Here is a 20,652-nt window from a genome sequence, read left to right on the forward strand (position 1 = left end):
GTTGCTTGGATCGAATCCCCGAGCTGACAAGGTAAAAATCTGTCATTCTGCCCCTGAACAAGGAAGTTCACCCACTGTTCCCCAGTAGGCTGTCATTGTAAATAAGAATTTGTTCTTAACTGACTTGCCTAGTAAAATAAATACCATTTTGATTTCATGGATGGAAGGAGCTGACAGTTGGTTATGTGGTAAGTACTAGCCCTTAGAAGCCAAGCAATTGTCTGAATTTCTTGCCAAGATTTGGAAAACCGTAGCCGTTAGAGGCTGAGCAATGAGCACTAAAGTTGTTGTGTTATGACATGATCCAGATACACAGTGCTGTATTTATTCCAGTAATGCCAGTGTTATGGTTGTCATCCAGCACGGTGTTCCCATCCCACCATGTAGGGATCAGTAGGAGACCACCATAGAGGTATGTGGTCTGTTAGCATTAAGAGAGTGTAGTCGATAATGGTGCCTCTCTGCATCTCATCCATCAAGAGTGGACAGGCCCACTTAGACCTCTCAGATAGACACCTCAGACAAAAACGCAATCAATACTGTCACTGACTCAGCTGCCTTGGCAGCATCTTGCGTAAACCAATGCGTTCGGGCCGTGTGATCGCTGTTGAATAAACGCACCGGTGAATACACACACAGGATGCAACCGTTTGTCTTTTTAGAGAACATTGACAATACGGGAGAGTCAAACAGGATGCTAGTGCATCAGGAATATGTTGTGGTTCAGCACAGAATGCTGGTCATCTCTTCAACCTGTCAACCCACACAAGGTAGGGGGGGGGTGTTTCCGCTTATCGGCGATGGAAAAAGACTGTATAAACCGGTATGCTTTGAAAGCGGCAGCTTTCAGCTGATTGGTCTATGAGTTGTGGGTGGTCCCACCAATGTCTAACACATGTTCCCTTGGCCTACTCTCTGCACCCACACAATTAATGATGTGTTTATACAGGACTTTGACTTATGGTGTACAATGTTTTTGGTCTGAAAAACAGCACTTGAACTCCGTTGCAAAAACACCCTAATACTCAAATGTTTGTAGCAGGAATGACCTTGTATTTTTTACTATGTCAGTGTCAAGGCTGTGAATATATATGTGTTACTTGCGATGTATGCGTTACCTGCTCATTTTGAAATGCAATGAGCAGTATATAGGGCGTATGACACCTGAAGATTTTATGTGAATATTCCCTTGACACGTGGGGGCATGCAGGCTTACCTTCCTAGCAGGAGATGGGAGATGGGTGAGAGTAAGTGACTTGTTCTCTACGTAGTCAGTTTCCTGGTCTGATGTATCCCATCTGGCAGTCCGTTTTGCGGCTGTAGAGGAGTTTGAGGCAGCGGTTCAATTTGTTTCTCTGCACCTCATCCATCACCCTGAATGTGTCGGGGAGAGAGAGAGAGAGAGAGAGACAGAGAGAGAGAGAGAGAGATAGAGAGAGAGGCCGCATAGGGAAGACAGATCAAATTCAATAAGGTAAATGGTGGATTTAAAGATCACTCTCACTACCATGTATCACATGGTTTGACTGAGCCCTTAATGTGCCCCCCCAGTTGCCTTTTCACCTCATTTAACACCTGATATATGTAACAAAAGGCTAATCTCAATAGGTAGTCCAGGTAAATCATGACATCACAAGTGGGGGGAGGGGCCTTTCCTGTTTTGTTCTCTATTGCTCCTCTATTGTTCCTCAAGCAAGGGGGGGGCGATGACATCAGGGATTCCCATCAGACCATCTCCCTGAATGCCTTACTCCTGGTTTGCAGTTGTGTCTAAAAAACACTATTTTGCTTATTTATTTTTTTTACCCTTTTGTTTGTGTACTTTACTGTATTCATACTTGGGATATTGCTTTTCAACAGTAAAAGTTTGAAAATCGCTGGAGGAAGTCTTTAAACAAGTAGCAGTGCACTCTTCCACACAGCGCCGAGACTCCAACCTACTTTTCCCTGTAAATGGAAACTAATGGTTTAATCCCATAAGAGTCTAAATCCTGTCTAAACCGGGACTGGGGGTACTACTAAGCTAAACTCAGCAAAAAAAGAAACGTCCCCTTTTCAGGGCCCTGTCTTTCAAAGATAATTCGTAAAAATCCAAATAACTTCACAGATCTTCATTGTAAAGGGTTTTAACACTGTTTCCCATGGTTGTTCAATGAACCATTAACAATTAATGAACCAGTGGAGCAGTCGTTAAGACACTAACAGCTTACAGACGGTAGACAATTAAGATCATAGTTATGAAAACTTAGGACACTAAAGAGGCCTTTCTACTGACTCTGAAAAACACCAAAAGAAAGATGCCCAGGGTCCCTGCTCATCTGCGTAAATGTGCCTTAGGCATGCTGCAAGGAGGCATGAGGACTGCAGATGTGGCCAGGGCAATAAATTGCAATGTCCGCACTGTGAGATGCCTAAGACAGCGCTACAGGGAGACAGGACGGACAGCTGATCGTCCTCGCAGTGGCAGACCACATCTAACAACATCTGCACAGGGTCGGTACATCAGAACATCATACCTGCGGGACAGGTACAGGATGGCAACAATAATTGCCCGAGTTACAGCAGGAACGCACAATCCCTCCATCAGTGCTCAGACTTTCCGCAATAGGCTGAGAGAGGCTGGACTAAGGGCTTGTAGGCCTGTTGTAAGGCAGGTCCTCACCAGACATCCATCATCATCGGACTGAGCTTGTTGTCATTGCAAGCAATCTCAATGCTGTGCGTTACAGGGAAGACATCCTCCTCCCTCATGTGGTACCCTTCCTGCAGGCTCATCCTGACATGACCCTCCAGCATGACAATGCCACGAGCCATACTGCTCGTTCTGTGCATGATTTCCTGCAAGACAAGAATGTCAGTGTTCTGCCATGGCCAGCGCAGAGCCCGGATCTCAATCCTATTGAGCACGTCTGGGACCTGTTGAATCGGAGGGTGAGGGCTAGGGCCATTCCCTTCAGAAATGTACAGCAACTTACAGATGCCTTGGTGGAAGAGTGGGGTAACATCTCACAGCAAGAACAGGCAAATCTGGTGCAGTCCATGAGGAGGAGATGCACTGCAGTACTTAATGCAGCTGGTGGCTACACCAGATACTGACTGTTACTTTTGATTTTGACCCCCCCTTTGTTTAGGGACACATTATTAAATTTCTGTTAGTCACATGTCTGTGGAACTTGTTCAGTTTGTGTCTCAGTTGTTGAATCTTGTTATGTTCATACAAATATTTACACATGTTAAGTTTACTGAAAATAAACGCAGTTGACAGTGAGAGGACGTTTCTTTTTTTGATTTGTTTATATGGAATTGTTTTAAAAAGGTCGTACCAAGGATTATTTTGCTATTTGATTTAGAATTTTAACACCCCTTGAATTATAAAAAAATATATATTAAAAAGTATTTGATGTTATACAAGCGCATTGAATAACAAATTCACTACACGGAACAACAGATAGTCTCTCCCAAAAAAATCGAAAGGAAGTTTGTTCTGAAGTGTCTATCCTATATCTGAGCGATATAAGAAAGATCCGGAAACATTATTAGTATAGCTTTTTTTGTACATGTATTTAACCTCTTATTGTTGTTACTAAACAGTCTCCATATAAACTGCGATTCATTTTTTAGACTGGTACCGGGGGACCTTGAGACGAGTCTTGTGAGGCCTACAACCGACATGTACGTGTTCATGAGAGTTTCACCTTCACACATAGGGGTCATATTCGTGTTTAGGCTAAACTGTTTGGGCGCTACAGACAATTTTGTGAGGAGGCCGATTTTCGTGTTGTGTCATGGTCTGACAAACACCACTCTTAACTCTGTGACCTTTCACCCCAGATGCGGAACTGTTACGTCGGCGGATGCGGTGGATTGAGACGCAGATATCTCTAACTTTAAACAGAGAGATTTTGACGGGGGTGTTTTTATGACGCTAATTCGATTTCTGCAGGGGCGCGGACATTGATCTTAGGGGGTTGAAGGGTTTCATTGGGCTATTACTGGACTACTTTTGTGTTTGTCACACTGTTTTTGTACAGACTAGAATCAGGACCATTTGGAAGATCTAGGGTGAGTGTGTTTACCACTTGAGACCAGTACTAGACCCAAAGCAAAAACCATCAGAACTCGTGGTGCCGAGTTGAACCCCCCTGACTGTATAGACTGTATTTTCAGTAGTTCAGGCATTACAAGGAGAGGCATGTCTCGCAAGGCTGTATCTCTCATCTGGCCGAGTGTAATGGAAAAATAAAAGAGGTGAAATTGTGATGAGATCCAGAGTTGATAAGATCAAAGCGAGCAGACGTGAGAGGGAAACTTTGGATGACGAGTGTGTTTCCTGGCACGGTTGACGCACGTCTGTGCAAAGTCTCTGGTCTCAGTGCCAGCGGCAGATGTACTTTCTAGATAAACTGCCTGTTTGGCCTTTCAGGTCCACATTTTTTGTATGTTTTCCGTTCAGTTTTATTGTGAATGGGCCTAGGTTTTGCACATTTGATGAGTTATTTGGAATGCAGCCATGTTGCAGATGCATTGAAATGTTAATTAAAAAAGAATGACTTTGAACAATAAAAACTACATTTTTCTTCTTAATACACCATATAGTGGTCAACCAATAACGTTTTTTTTTTTTGTTTACAGCACAGACATATTCCGTGTCTATGTTCTCAACAAAGACCATTAGCAAAAACCAACCAGATGTAAATTCACACTTAGTTGTCGTCTTGTGCCGGAGGATATGCTGCTGTGAGCACTTTGTAGTTGTTAAACATGGTTGGCTGAGATAAAAGTGAACAAGGATGAAAAACAAATAAGTCTTAATTATTCCCTGGGTGGATGGAACATTAAAACATTTGAGTTGTTCAGTGCTTAGAAATAAAGATGTGTTCTTTCTTTTCATGAAACCTTTCACTCAGAGGCACAGGCAACAGATATTGTGTTGTACAAGTCATTGAATGACTTTGTAATAAACATGTGACGAAGCCAGTGTTGTTGTTTTTCGGTCTTGCAAAGCCAAATTCTAAACTGTTGCCTGGCATCTTGGAACCTTTGACTTGTAATTCCTGTGCCTACTCATAGTTTGACTTTAATCTCTCGCAAATCTGAACCGGAACACAGGTTCAGAGGTCTAATTCACTTCCAGAACCCCGTACTTTAGCCAACCCGGACTATTATTGTCACACCATTGGCAACATTTTACTTATAGTAATGCACAGCATGGCTTAAATTGCTGTAATACTGACACATCCTCTAGCCACGAGATGTCTCAACATCCCTTTGAAAATTGTCCACAAGGAGGTGGCGATTATTTATGTAGATATCACGTCAAATTTGCTATATGTGGTAATTGCTTGCTGCAGTATTCCTGTTATGTTATAGGGTCCATTGATGAAATGTTCCCTCTTCGTCCCCAGGCTGTGTGGTAACTGTCTCGGGGAGGGCGACATTCGCCAGTAACAAGTCTATGGAGATCGAGGTGTTTGTGGACGCCGATCCTCTGATAGAGGCTGAGAAGGGGAAGTATCGGGCCGTCACAGCCTTCTTCACCTACATCTCCCTGGACAAGCAGGGCAAGCCTCTATCCATCCCCCCTATGAAGGTACCGTATAAATATAATTCTTAGAAAAGTCAATTGACTCCAACCCCATTGCTTGGTGCCTACCATAGATATAGAATTATGTTCTAGGAATTATATTTCTATGGTAGACACCAAACAGCAGTGTTGGAGTCAATTCCGTTTGAAATTCAGTCTGTTCAGAAAGTAAATTGAAATGCAATTCATGAATTTCCAATGGGCTAAGATTGTGTTTGTGGGCAGCCAGGAGAATTTCAGCCCACAGCTGCAAACTGAATATGCATTGTCTTGTGTAAGTGACCAATTTAGTTGAGCACACTAATTGAAGACTTTCAGCCAACAAGTCCAGTGCCTGTATTCATAAAGCGTCTCTACAGTAGGACTACTGATCTAGGATCAAGTGCCCCCTATCCTTGTAATCGTATTCATTGTGATCTATAAGGTGAAACTGATCATAAATCAGCACTCCTGTTTGAGACGCTTAATGAATGGGCCCAGGAGAGTGTGGCAGTACATCTAAGGAGCTAAAAGGGTCATTCTTGAATTGCGGTAGCATTTGCGTCCCTCGCCTTTGCAACCATGAAAAACACTTTAAACCTGTTTGGGAAAGGCGTGCCGCAAGCGGGACACCTCAACAACATCGGTGAAACGGCAGAGCGCCAAATTCAAATTAAATTACTATAAATATTCAACTTTCATGAAATCACAAGTGCAATACATCAAAATAAAGCTTAACTTGTTGTTAATCCAGCTGCCATGTCAGATTTCAAAAAGGCTTTACGGCGAAAGCAAACAATGCGATTATCTGAGGACAGCGCCCAGCACACAAATGCATAACAAATCATTTTGTTGCGACACGAAAGTCAGAAATAGCGATATAATATATGCCTTACCTTTGAAGATCTTCTTCTGTTGGCACTCCAAAAGATCCCAGTTACATTACAAATGGTCCTTTTGTTCAATAATGTCCTTCTTTATATCCATAAAAACTCAGTTTAGCTGGCGCGCTTCAGTCAATAATCCACTCAGTTTCCCTCTATCAAAATACATACAAAATTAATCCTAAACGTTACTGATAAACTTTTCCAAACAAGTCAAACAACGTTTATAATCAAACCTTAGGTATCCTAATACGCAAATAAACAATACAATTTAAGACGGAGAATAGTATGTTCATTACCGGAGATAAATAAGAAAGAACGCGCTTTCCTCCACGCGCTTGGAAACACTACAGCTAAAATGGGAGCCACCTAGAAAAACTACAATTTCTGGGTCATTTTTCCAAAAACTAGCCTGAAACTCTTTCTAAAGATTGTTGACATCTAGTGGATGCCCAGGGAACTGCAATTTGAGTGGAATTGGGCTTATAATTATAGTACTCTCCATTGAAAACAGTGGTAAGGAGAACATGTTTTGGGGGGGGATGGTTTGTCCTCGGGGTTTCGCCTGCTATATCAGTTCTGTTATACTCACAGACATAATTTTAACAGTTTTAGAAACTTTAGAGTGTTTTCAATCTAATTCCAATTATATGCATATCCTAGCATCTGGGCCTGAGTGACAGGCAGTTTACTTTGGGCACGCTTTTCATCTGGACGTGAAAATATTGCCCCCTATCCCAAATAGCTACACATCGTACATGTTTTTGTTTACATTGGTCTGTTTATCAATGATAAAACATACTGCAAGTCATTTATACAGCAACACTTTCTGTTTATGCATTGTTTAAAGCTAGAATCCTTAATTGGTGAAACGGCCACGTCAGTTTGGGATATTATACAACAACAAAGAAGTTACTGCAAACAACAAACACCGTTTTCTTCCCCTCTGACGTCACTGCAATAGAACAGCACAATATGGACTGCAATTTTTACCTCGATGCGTGACGCTCCCCACCTCTGCTTCGTCAACAAAACAATAACTACGGCCATGGGGCGGACTGTAGTGCTGTTTTCCCCTACTGCGGATTCCATCTTTAAAGTACTTAGAGTAAGCCAATTTGCTTGTCCCAGTAGTGACCCAGTAGAGTTGTATAGTGACATGTTTTGGGGGTTTTGAGATCTATTGAGATTTAGATATCTATTATTTGTTTATGATAGAAAGTAAACAAACTACTTGTATATATTGTATAGCTCATCAATAAAAAGGAAGACGCCTATTAAAATAACTTGTTTTTACAAATATCATATGTGTCCCGAAGTTTAATGTCATTGGTGTTAACGCCTTGAAAACGACAACGATTACAAAGATATACAAGGATCTTTAGCGTTCCCTCTAGTGGCAAATTGTTATTGGGGGAGGGGTCTATATTAAAGAAAAGTATTAGCTAATCACACCCTTTTAGTCTGTCATACATTTGAGAATTCTATTGATAATTTGATCAAAAGTGTCATTTGGTGTTACTCAATTTAAATGAAGGGAAATTACATTGTGAGCAAAATTATTAATCATATCACATTGGTCAGATGCTCGATTAAGTTCTGGGTCCATACGTGTTAAGAGAAGAGACAAAACGAGGATCGGAACCCGGAACGAAGAGCTCCACCCTCTCTCTTGGCAAGTTAGGGGCAGGCCAAATGTCCCCTCCCCTTCCGAAATGTAAAATATGCTAACACCTGGGAAACTGCTCATTATCACACACATCCTGTGGTATCATGACAGACCTACATTACCATTTATGTTTACGTAGTCTGTCCGTGAGAGATTGTCATTGATGTTACTACTCCTACTGGTGACACAATGGTGTCAAAATGGTAAAACATATTTCAAGTCATTAAGCTGCCATATTGGTTGATTTAGAATGGGAATATATACCCAAATACATTTAAATATTCTTTTCTTGTTGAGAAAATTGAAGTTCATTTAAAAAAAAAAATTATGCCAATGCGCAAATGCCACTGCAATTCAAGAACGATGCAAAAGGCAGATGGAGTACATTGGTTTTTCCTGTGTTGTTTCTTTGAAACAAGGCTGGAATGGAAAATGTGCAAGATGAAAGGCTTGCAAGTTAGTTTTGATAAAAGCAAAGTGCGGAAATGAATTGATGTGGCGGTGTGTGTGATGCGTTTCTTAGAGCACTGTAGGTAATACAGAGCTTACCCCCCCCCACCCACACACACACACACACCTATCCGTAGCCACACTGCTCTGTGTCGTTCTCTGTCTTGCCTTTACTACCATGCCAAAGGGATTGTAATACCACCAGTATACACTCCACCCTTTTGGAAAGGAACACCATCTGTCCTTCACAGACTGCATCCCTAGCCTAGACACTTCCTAGCCACATCAGACAGACAGAACTGAACCCCCTCCCTTTAGTCTCCCTTCTCAGTAAGCACACATTTCCATTTCAGACAAACCTCTCTGGCTTTAGCATTGTCCTTTGTGCATTAATCAGCTAGGTTACCATTTTAGACGGTGTTTCAGATCCTGATCACAAGGCCTTTGTTTTCAGGGAGACCGACGAGTGACGTCGAACATGATTGTAATCTCTGGTGCACGATTGCTTTTAAAACGCTTTTAAAAACATCTATCTCTTTTAAGAATTAGGCCAAATGAGGCTGCCAGTGCTCCTGTGCTGAGTCATCACATTACTGGCAAAACAATAACAAACATAACATTGTAGATTTCAGTGGCCCATTATGTATATTCCTCATGATATACTAATAGGAATAAATCACTATCAGTCAATCAGTACTAACAAGGGAGATAACATCTTTGGGGATGAGGGGTCGTAATGAAGACTTTTGATGGCTTGGCCGAGCGCCCCAACGACGGACGGTGTACCCATCCGTACACCATTGATCTGAACATTTCTATTCCTAGCAATCCCACTGAGCCCCAGAGGCTGGCATCACGTGCAAGAGGAAACGTGTAACGTGTATCACTACAATCGGCTGATTTGAAATGAAATGTCAAAATAGAAATACATTACTAAATTCATATGGGTAATTTTTGGGGTTGATCTGCTATCTCCTGGAAGAAGGCGCTTTGTTTTCTAGGTCTTGGCTATCATAATGGATTTGGCACAATATAAGCTGAAAACCAAAAAATCATCAAACTCATGAAAAGACTAAATAAACGGACAGTTGGTGTGTGTGTGTGTTTGTGTGTGGGTGTGTGCGAATTCTGGCCTTTGTGTGTTCTTACTCAGGGCACTGAACCATGTGCAATTTGAGCAAAAAGAGTGGAGTTGACTCGGTACTGAAATAACATCACAACGCAGTGTTTCGATTGCCGTTCACTCAGGGTCTATAAAAAATAATATGAACATTGGCTGAACAAATGTCAACGTCTCCTTCTGTAATTGCACTTGTCACGTTGTGACCGATTACACATGTTCCAACACTATAAATAGCCCATCGACAGGCCTCCGCCTGACATTTTTTGGCTCCAGGTAATTTTTGCTCTCTCAAGTGAAAAATCTCTGCCATCTATTTTTAGCCTTTCCATTTTTAGCTCCGCAGGGAGGGGGGGAGTGTGTGTGTGTGTGTGGGGGGGGGGGGGGGGGGGGGGGGGGGGTTAGTTGGGATTGGCTGCTAGTGTCTGTGGATAGGCGGAGGAGGGGAGCGGAGAGGGGGGAGAATCAGCCTCAGCATCAGTACCCTTGAACATGGCCACAGTAAGAAAATAGTGAAAATGAGTCAAAGTCCACTGACTGTGTGTCCCTGAAGTACGTTGTGTTTCCATGGAGCCAGGAGTGGTATGCCCATGTATTAGGCTCTCCTCTCTGTACAGATGGGAGGGACAGTAGATACTGGGCAAAGAGCAGACTGAACTCATTGGACAGACATCGACTTTTTTACATTTGATTTTTGCACCTCCAAGTATGATATGTTACGTTACAAATGCAATAATGGTCTGGTTACTTAAGACAGAAACAAAATGATGGTATATGCCCACCCATCCGACCCCCATCTAGCAATCCAAAGGTTACATGTTGGAGTCGCGTTGGGAACAACTGTAACATTTTAGCTAAACCTTCCCCTAACCCTTTTCCTTAACTTAATTCACCTAACCTGCTATGTAAATTATCCTAACCTTTGTTATTAGTTCTCCTAACCTTTTAAGTAAATTCTCCTAACTTTTGTCATTTGTTCAGCTAACTAAAAATGTACCTCCTAAGTAGCCTGGTTTCAGAAAAAGATGTATAATACTATAATACAAATGACAAGTTACTTCATCCAATTCGTATGATATTGTACGACCACTTTTTAATTCATGACGTGACCTAACGTCAAGTAATATATCATACTAAATGGAGGGAACTCATTTACATACCAAATCCTACAAATTTCCCTGAGGCCAGGTTGCAAAGAGATTAAGAAACATTTTGTGATGGAGAGAGAGAGAGCTGGAGGGCGAGAGAGAGAGAGAGAGATAGAGAGAAAGACGAGGAGAAAGAGGGAGGGAAAGATGGAGAGAGAGAGAGAGAGAGAAAGAGAAAGATGGAGAGAAAGAGAGAGATGGAGAGGGAGAGAATAAAGATAGAAAGAAAGATTGGGCGAGAGGAAGAGGAGGAGGAAAAGGAGAGAGTGACTTGACAGCCCTGGGTTTTTACTCCTCTTTCTGGCTCCCTCCATCCCTCCCTGCCTCCCTCCATCCCTCCCTGCCTCACTCCATCCCTCCCTGCCTCACTCCATCCCTCTCTGCCTCATTCCATCCCGCTACAGAGCTGGCATAGTCTCAGCTGGCCCCTTTGACATGAAAACAAGCAGGGTTGTCATGGCAACCTCCACTAGATCACATGAAGCAGCCTGCAATTATTTTTAGATGCCTCCCATTGAACATGATCATCAACCGGTTAATGGCTGTGCCCATGTCAGGATTGTACCTCAACAATGTTTTCGAAACAATAATTTTTTCAGGGTTAATAATATTCTCAAAGATATTTTCTACCCCGTCAAGTCCACTGATCAAAGGTAGTGAGAACAAGTCGACTTGTAAAATAGATCAATTTTGACGATGTGTGGATTGATGGCATATCATAGCGTATTAGATTCTAGAAGGGAGGGAATGGGGAATGAAAGTTGTTGGGATGAATCCCACCTCTGATTCGAATGAAAAGCCAACAGGGAGGATTTAGATTTTTCACTCAATGTGTTGTTTCATGTATTCCAGAAGCTTTTAATTGTGCAGCGTGACATCCATGCGAGGGTCGAAAGTCTGTATTTAGGTTTAGAGCTTTGCGACACGGTGTATTTGAAACTAAACACTATTTGGACTACAACAAATGCTAAGTTGAATAGTCAAAATGTCACCCTTTATCTCAAATAAACACACATACATACACACACACACACACAAAAACACTATCCTTATGGGGACCAAAACATTTATTCCCATTCAAAATCCTATTTTCCTTAGCCTTAACCTTAACCCTAACCCCTAAACCTACCCCTAACCATGAAACCTAAACCTCACCCCCAATCCCTAACCCTAATTCTAATTGTAATCCTCACCCTAAACCTAACCCCTAAAATAGCCTTTTTCCTTGTTGGGCCTGGCGAAATATTCCCCACTTGTCCGAATTTTCCTTGTTTTACTATCCTTGTGAGGACTTCTGGTCCCCACACCTAAGACATCATCCAACCACATACCACTAGTGCAGATGGCTATTATTTTTCTCTCACTGGTTAGTTACTGTTTAGAGCCACTGTTCAGGCGAGGGTGGCATTTGGCATGTCACTGATGCCTGTGACTGCTCCAATAACAGGCCATGCCAACACAGCGGAGCCCTCTGGCATTTCTCTGGCACCCTCTGAGCTGGCCTCCCTCCACCCTGGGTGCCAAGTTTATGCCACCGCATCCATCAACACCCTCTCAGTCTGTCTACAGCCTTCTCCTGCCCTCCTTTTAGACAGCTAACAGACAACTGATCTGTAGGTCTCAGTACTGGGGCTGTGGCTCCCTTTTCAAGGTATGTTGTGCTGCTTTTGGCAGCCCAAACTCCAAAGGGTTATTTGCATATACAGTAAATCATTTTGAGCAGGTCCTGTTTTAGACTGCAGACGATTGTTCTGTTGGTTTGGGAGGTCATGGGAGTACTGGGACTGGTCTTGCATTTGAAATGGCACCCTATTCCCTATGTAGTGCACTACTTTTGGCCAGAGCTAACATTCCCTTTGTATCACAGGATCCCAGCTTGTACCTTTACTGCTTGCCAGATCCAATTACTTTTTATTTAAGCACTCACCCAAGATTGGGTGTTTTCAATTGGTTAATAGTTCATGACGAGTTGGCTGGAGTTGGCTGGTCACATGGTCATCATCTCAATTACTTTTTAGATGTACATTTATTTCATATAGCAGACACTCTTATCCAAGCACTTACCACCCCCATCTTGTACAGATGTCTTTAACAGCAAAGCAATTTTGCTGTAAATCTGTCTCTCTCTGCTCTCTCTTTTTCCCTCTCTCTCTCTCTCTCTCTCTCTCTCTCTCTCTCTCTCTCTCTCTCTCTCTCTCTCTGAGTGTCTATCCTTGAGTAACCTCAAGATAATGTTATATTATGCAGGACCCAGTCGCTCTCAGGCCAGTTACAAAGGCCTAATGCCAGAGGCTAATTGACCCATTATGGACGCAACAAACCACTTACAGTACAAGACCCCTTTTTGTCTCTGACACTACAGTAGCCTATATTAGTAGTATATATCTTGAAACCCAGCAACAGCAGGCACGTAATGGCTACCCATACAGGACTAGCCATTTCATATCATCGACATACAGTTGAAGTCAGAAGTTTACATACACTTAGGTTGGAATCATTAAAACTCATTTTTCAACCACTCCACAAATTTCTTGTTAACAAACTATAGTTTTGGCAAGTCGGTTAGGACATTTACTTTGTGCATGACACAATAATTCACTGTATCACAATAATTCACTGTATCACAATTCCAGTGGGTCAGAAGTTTACATACGCTAAGTTGACTGTGCCTTTAAACAACTTGGAAAATTCCAGAAAATTACGTCATGGCTTTAGAAGCTTCTAATAGGCTAATTGAAATCATTTGAGCCAATTGGAGGTGAACCTGTGGATGTATTTCATGGCCTACCTTCAAACTCAGTGCCTCTTTGCCTGACATCATATGAAAATCAAAAGAAATCAGCCAAGACCTCATCATTTTTTTTTTTAGACCTCCACAAGTCTGGTTAATCCTTGGGAGCAATTTCCAAATGCCTGAAAGTACCACGTTCATCGGTACAAACAATAGTACGCAAGTATAAACACCATGGGACCACGCAGCCGTCATACCGCTCAGGAAGGAGACGCGTTATGTCTCCTAGAGATACTTTGGTGCGAAAAGTGCAAATCAATCCCAGAACAACAGCAAAGGACCTTGTGAAGATGCTGGAGGAAACCGGTACAAGAGTACCGAAAGACTGCTCAGCAAGGAAGAAGCCACTGCTCCAAAACCACCATAAAAATGCCAGACCATGGTTTGCAACTGCACATGGGTACAAAGATGGTACTTTCTGGAGAAATGTCCTCTGGTCTGATGAAACAAAAATAGAACTGTTTGGCCATAATGACCATCGTTATGTTTGAAGGAAAAAGGGGGAGGCTTGCAAGCCGAAGTACCATCCCAGCATCATGTGGGGGTGCTTTGCTGCAGGAGGGGCTGGTGCACGTCACAAAATAGATGGCGTCATGAGGGAGGAAAATTATGTGGATATATTGAAGCAACATCTCAAGACATCATTCAGGAAGTTAAAGCTTGGTTGCAAATGGGTCTTTCAAATGGACAATGACCCCAAGCATACTTCCAAAGTTGTGGCAAAATGGCTTAAGGACAACAAAGTCACGGTATCGGAGTGGCCATCACAAAGCCCTGACCTCAATCCCATAGAAAAGTTGTGGGCAGAACTGAAAAGGCTTGTGCGAGCAAGGAGGCCTACAAACCTGACTCAGTTACACCAGCTCTGTCAGGAGGAATGGGCCACAATTCACCCAATTTATTTTGGGAAGCTTGTGTAAGGCTAACCGAAACGTTTGGCCAAACTTAAACAATTTAAAGGCAATGCTACTGTTAGGTTCTTATTTTTTAGAATAAATGACTCACGGACACTAGAGAAGCTTTAACCAAGTTGAATTCTTCCCAAAGGTTCTGTACAGCTGTATTCAGACACCAAAACATTTCTCTTCATCACAGTTATATACATCCTACTTAAGACACGCCTTCTCTCCAGTCCTTACATCTTATGGTTCAACAGAAAGAGGGTAACAGGATATCAAACCCTTATTACTCCCTTAAGGGAATCTGTCCTCACCCCCTGACCTCAACCCCTCCTTCATCTAATCCACAGATGTCCATCTGTCTCCCCTGTATCAACACGGTGCTCTGCTCCCGTCCCCCAACACATTCCACAGCTATCTGTCTTTCTACAGAGGCCCAGTCTCTTTCTCCTTTGATTCTATGCTTCTTTCCTATCATTTATTTAATATCTCAATGTTCAAAATGTCGAATCCAATGCTACCAAATACTAATTGAGTGTACGTAAACTTCTGACCCACTGGGAATGTGATGAAAGAAATAAAAGCTGAAATAAATCATTCTCTCTACTATTATTCTGACATTTCACATTCTTAAAATAAACTGGTGATCCTAACTGACCTAAGACAGGGAATTTTCACTAGGATTAGATGTCAGGAATTGTGAAAAACTGAGTTTAAATGTACTTGGCTAAGGTGTATGTAAACTTCCGACTTCAACTGTATATTGTAGTGAACTCATTTTTAAAGTCTACTGTTGATACAAAAATTGCTGGGTCCTGCAAAAAAGGGAGGTGAGTGGACCACTGAATTGTGCATCATGCGATGTAGTTGTTTTCGGTTAATATGTAAATTGTTGTTTTGGGCCAATGCAATAAGCTTTTTCACAGTGAATAGCATTCTCTTTGTTTGCTATTGCAAGTGAGACTTCAGAGGCGACAGATTTGACGGGGGGGATGGAAACAGAAAGGAAGGAAACTGATTTGAAAGCGGTCAGTTAGAGGGAGAGGGAAGAAGTCCCGCAGCGCTAGTAAAATGGAACCGCGCGTCTAGCGCTTCCAACTGACTGAACATGGTGTATTGAGGCTGATTTGAGAAGCCATTGAAATTCAATGAGCGCAGCTACGTGGGCAGTTAAGGAAAAACAAGACAAAGGGGAGATATTGTGGCTGACCACATAGTCCTGTATTTGGAGTTCGTAGCTGAGGAGAGCACTGTCTAAAATTCAGGGATGTTGTTAAAGAATCCTGTTCTCTTTCAAAAGTCGGGATATTTTATGAAAGAATCTGAGAAGGTGTGAAATATATGTGTAACAGACCTTCATTAAGCCAGGCGAGCTCACTCAAGCACTGTATTTGAAATGATTTCAAATCATATTTGAACCCAGATCTGATTTTTGATTTGATTTAACCTTGATGTGTATTGATTGCCTTAAACAAAGATACAAACCACAACACAGTAGTGGTTTGGTCTGTCCAATAAAAACATGAATATAGTTAAGCAATAAGGCCAGAGAGGGTGTGATATATGGCCAATATACCACGGCTAAGGGCTGTTCTTAGGCACGGCGCTACGCGGAGTGCCTGGATACAGCCCTTAGCCGTGGTATATTGGCCATATACCACAAATCCTAGAGGTGCCTTATTGCTATTATAAACTGGTTCCCAACGTAATTAGAGCAGTAAAAATAAATGTTTTGTCATACCCGTGGTATACGGTCTGATATACCACGGCTGTCAGCCAATCAGCATTAATTTAGCAGAATACCACTCCTTTTACTACCAGACCAGATTGCTGTCCGTCATAAGCGTTCATAAAACAGATGAATATAATCTGAAAAATATGGGAAATGCCGCTTGAACGTTATAAAGGGGATTGTTGTGACTGAATAATTTTCTAATCGTGACATCTACATGTGTGGGGGGTTAAACAGTAGAAGGAGATGGTGGTGCAGCGTTATCATTGGTGATTAGGACAAAGCCACCGAGGGAATACCAAACGATGCAGAGACACAGAAAGGATATTTAGCCGAGCACTGGCGTGTCTCATGTAGTTATGCAAATGCACATCAATGGGTGCACAAACACATGCACGCACACACACACTCACATAGACATGCACACACACACACACATGGACGATGATGCATGTCAAATCGAATCAAAGTTTAACATGTACACACACACACACACTCTCTCTCTCTCTCTCTCTCTCTCTCTCTCTCTCTGTCCCTGTCTCACACACACTCACACCTCAGTTTCCCATCCTCTCCATAATCATTTCCCCACCGATGACAAAACAATAGCGAGACACATTTCACACGGACTGTTATGAGCTACCTTGTACATTAACAACCGTCAGATCTAGATTTTAATTGGCTTCTCCCATTAGACAAAATGCCACATTATACCTGTTGTGAACTGCAGTGTCCTTTGTTACGTGTGTAATTAGACATAAAACCCAGAAAGAGGGAGCGAGGGAGAGAGAGAGAGAGAGAGGGAGAGAGAGCAAGAGAGAGAGCAAGAGAGAGAGGGAGAGAGAGAGAGAGCAAGAGAGAGAGATGGAGCGCGAGAGAGAGAGGGAGGAAGAGAGAGAGGGAGAGAGAGAGGGGGAGGAAGAGAGAGAGGGAGAGAGAAAGAGCGAGAGAAGAGGTAGAGGGAGAGAGAGAGAAAGAGAAAGGGGAGAGAGAGAGAGGGAGCGTGAGAGAGTGAGGGAGAGGGAGAGGGAAGAAGAGAGAGATGAGAGAGAGAGAGAGAGATGAGAGAGAGAGAGCGAGGGAGAGAGAGAGAGGGAGAGAGAGAGGGAGAGAGAGAGGTAGAGGGAGAGAGAGAGAAAGAGAAAGGGGAGAGAGAGAGAGGGAGCGTGAGAGAGTGAGGGAGAGGGAAGAAGAGAGAGATGAGAGAGAGAGAGCGAGGGAGAGAGAGAGGGAGAGAGAGAGAGGTAGAGGGAGAGAGAGAGAAAGAGCATGGAGAGAGAGAGAGGTAGAGGAAGAGAGAGAGGGGGGGGTAGAGGGAGATAGAGAAAGGAGAGAGAGAGAGGTAGAGGAAGAGAGAGAGATGGGGGGTAGAGGGAGATAGAGAAAGGAGAGAGAGAGAGAGAGAGCAAGGAGAGCGAGGGGTAGAGATATTACAGTGCAGTGTTGTATCCTCCGCTGCATGCAAACAGCTTTAAGATAATACAAATAACAAGAAGACATGTGGTGTATAAGATATACCACTTCTCAGACGTTCTTATCAGAAACACCTTACTGTATAGTGAGTTCATACATTATTAGCTTGTGTATGTGATGCCTTGGGGGATTGAACCCACAATCTCTTTTTTGCCCGTGCTATGCACTTACTAACTGAGCCACACAGGACCAGGTGTATGTGTATGTGTGGTGAGCCATCGTCTTGACAAAAGGTTGTGTTTGTTATATTCCCTAAGTCCTCCCTGCCTTAACTGTTAGTACCTAATCAGCTGGGCTGTGTGCCATGCAGTCTCTCTGACTACACAGCCTCTGCCCCTTCAGCTTAATTCAATTTGTTCAAGACAGGGACTGTTTAGTGCCCTCTGCCCCCCCCCTCCCCCTCCACACACACACACACACACACACACACACACACACACACACACACACACACACACACATGTCCAATGCCCAGAGCAACAGGACAGCCAGTGACCCAGGAAGGAGTTCCTTCAAGGTCACATGATGTCATCCTTTGGAAGAAAAAACAGCTGAGGCAAAGACAAATGTTTATTTTAGCTGTCAGATGGCCTCAGTGTTGTAGAGAGTGCTTTAGACATGCACCATGTCCATGTTACACTAACTGCTGGCTAATATAGGATCATGTTTTCCTCTTTATTGCAATACAGATTCACCTTTGCAGTGTGTGTGGTGCAGTAGTCGTGTGAAATAATCTAGAAGTGTAGGTACATGTAAATGGTAAGACACATTTCTATTTATGGATTATGTTAATTGCGTAAATTAAAAGGTAAGTACACCAACATGAGTTTTCCATTCATTAAATGTGTAGGGTAAATTTGATTTCAGTTGCACAGAATGATTGTCGAATGGTTAAATCTATGCTTAGTTGTAACGATTTTAGTTGGTGGAAGAAGGAGTAGACCAAAACGCAGCGTGGTACGTATCCATGATAACTTTAATACACTGAATACAAACGAACAAGAGAATAAAGAGAAACCGAAACAGTCCCGTATGGTGAAAACACTGAAACGGAAAATAACCACCCACAAACAAAAGTGGGAAAACAGGCTACCTAAGTATGGTTCTCAATCAGAGACAACGATTGACAGCTGCCTCTGATTGGGAACCATACCAGGCCAAACACATAGAAATATAAACACAAGAACAAAACATAGAATGCCCACCCCAACTCACGCCCTGACCAACCTAAAATAGAGACATACAAAAGGAACTAAAGTCAGGATGTGACATTAGTCTGGCAAAATGAGTATGTTTAATTTATACCAGAGATAATAAAATCCTGTGGAGGTTGAAAACTCTTGAAAGATTTTGGAGGAAAGCAGGAGTAGAAGTTAACACAGATAAAAGCTTTAGAGAGCAGTAGTACAGTGATCAGTAATGGTTTCAATTGTGATCAGCTGTGCGGGGGATTTGAGCTCATATGGTTTAACGAGAGATCACCTGGAGAAAATACGTTGGCCACCAATGGCTGCAATCGGCCAATCGTGTTTTTTTTAAGAATACCAATATTATCCCTGATTTAAAGACAACCCATATTTTTCGAAATAATATTATTGTATGTATAATAATAATATTGTCGGATCTCAGTGGGCATCAGAAAGGAAAGGGTTGAGAACCCTTGAAAAAAAAAACCCATATTTTTGGTATATTCTCATAGATATACAGATTTATTTCACAATTTAAAACAAAATACAACCACCTGTGTGCCACGTTCATCATAGTGAGGAGACCAAGGCGCAGCGTGATTTGAATACATCCTTCTTTTATTAACGAAGAACAAACTAAGAATAACAAACCGAACGCGACGCTATATACAGTGGGGCAAAATAGTATTTAGTCAGCCACCAATTGTGCAAGTTCTCCCACTTAAAAAGATGATAGAGGCCTGTAATTTTCATCATAGGTACACTTCAACTATGACAGACAAAATGAGAAAAAAAATCCAGAAAATCACATTGTAGGATTTTTTATGAATTTATTTGCAAATTATGGTGGAAAATAAGTATTTGGTCAATAACAAAAGTTTATCTCAATACTTTTTTACATACCCTTTGTTGGCAATGACAGAGGTCAAACGTTTTCTGTAAGTCTTCACAAGGTAGTTGAAAGTCCTTGTTGCCCAGCAACAGCCCCAAAACATCACTGCTCTAGAAGAGATCTGCATGGAGGAATGGGCCAAAATACCAGCAACAGTGTGTGAAAACCTTGTGAAGACTTACAGAAAACGTTTGACCTCTGTCATTGCCAACAAAGGGTATATAACAAAGTATTGAGATAAACTTTTGTTATTGACCAAATACTTATTTTCCACCATAATTTGCAAATAAATTCATAAAAAATCCTACAATGTGATTTTCTGGATTTTATTTCTCATTTTGTCTGTCATAGTTGAAGTGTACCTATGATGAAAAATACAGGCCACTCTCATCTTTTTAAGTGGAAGAACTTGCACAATTGTTGGCTGACTAAATACTTTTTTGCCCCACTGTACCTGCTGGAGTGCGTGCTACGGGTGGGTGTTGTTATGGTGACCAGTGAGCTGAGATAAGGCAACCTTTACCTAGCAGAGACTTATAAATGACCTGGAGTCAGTGGGTCTGGCGACGAATATGAAGCGAGGGCCAGCCGACGAGAGCATACAGGTCGCAGTGGTGGGTTGTATATGGGGCTTTGGTGACAAAACGGATGGAACTGTGATTTATCTGCATCCAGTTTGCTGAGTAGAGTGTTGGAGGCATATTTTGTAAATGACATCGCTAAAGTCGAGGATCGGTAGGATAGTCAGTGTTACGAGGGTATGTTTTGCAGCGTGAGTGAAGGTGGTTTTGTTGCGAAATAGGAAGCCGATTCTAGATTTAATTTTGGATTGGAGATGTTTAAT

General features: G+C 42.3%; 1 protein-coding gene across 8 annotated transcripts in view; it reads left to right on the top strand.

The window, feature by feature from the left end:
* The window catches only part of acot7 (acyl-CoA thioesterase 7), a 70,846-nt gene that overhangs the window by 45,095 nt on the left and 5,099 nt on the right, over positions 1–20,652 (top strand). For all 8 annotated transcript variants that reach the window (XM_036988074.1, XM_036988072.1, XM_036988071.1 and 5 more), the window contains one exon: positions 5,406–5,590. In XM_036988074.1, the coding sequence (XP_036843969.1) occupies positions 5,406–5,590 (185 nt within the window). The remainder of the gene's footprint in view (positions 1–5,405; positions 5,591–20,652) is intronic.

Source organism: Oncorhynchus mykiss, chromosome 9, assembly GCF_013265735.2.
Source record: "Oncorhynchus mykiss isolate Arlee chromosome 9, USDA_OmykA_1.1, whole genome shotgun sequence".
Taxonomy (NCBI): Eukaryota; Metazoa; Chordata; class Actinopteri; order Salmoniformes; family Salmonidae; genus Oncorhynchus; species Oncorhynchus mykiss.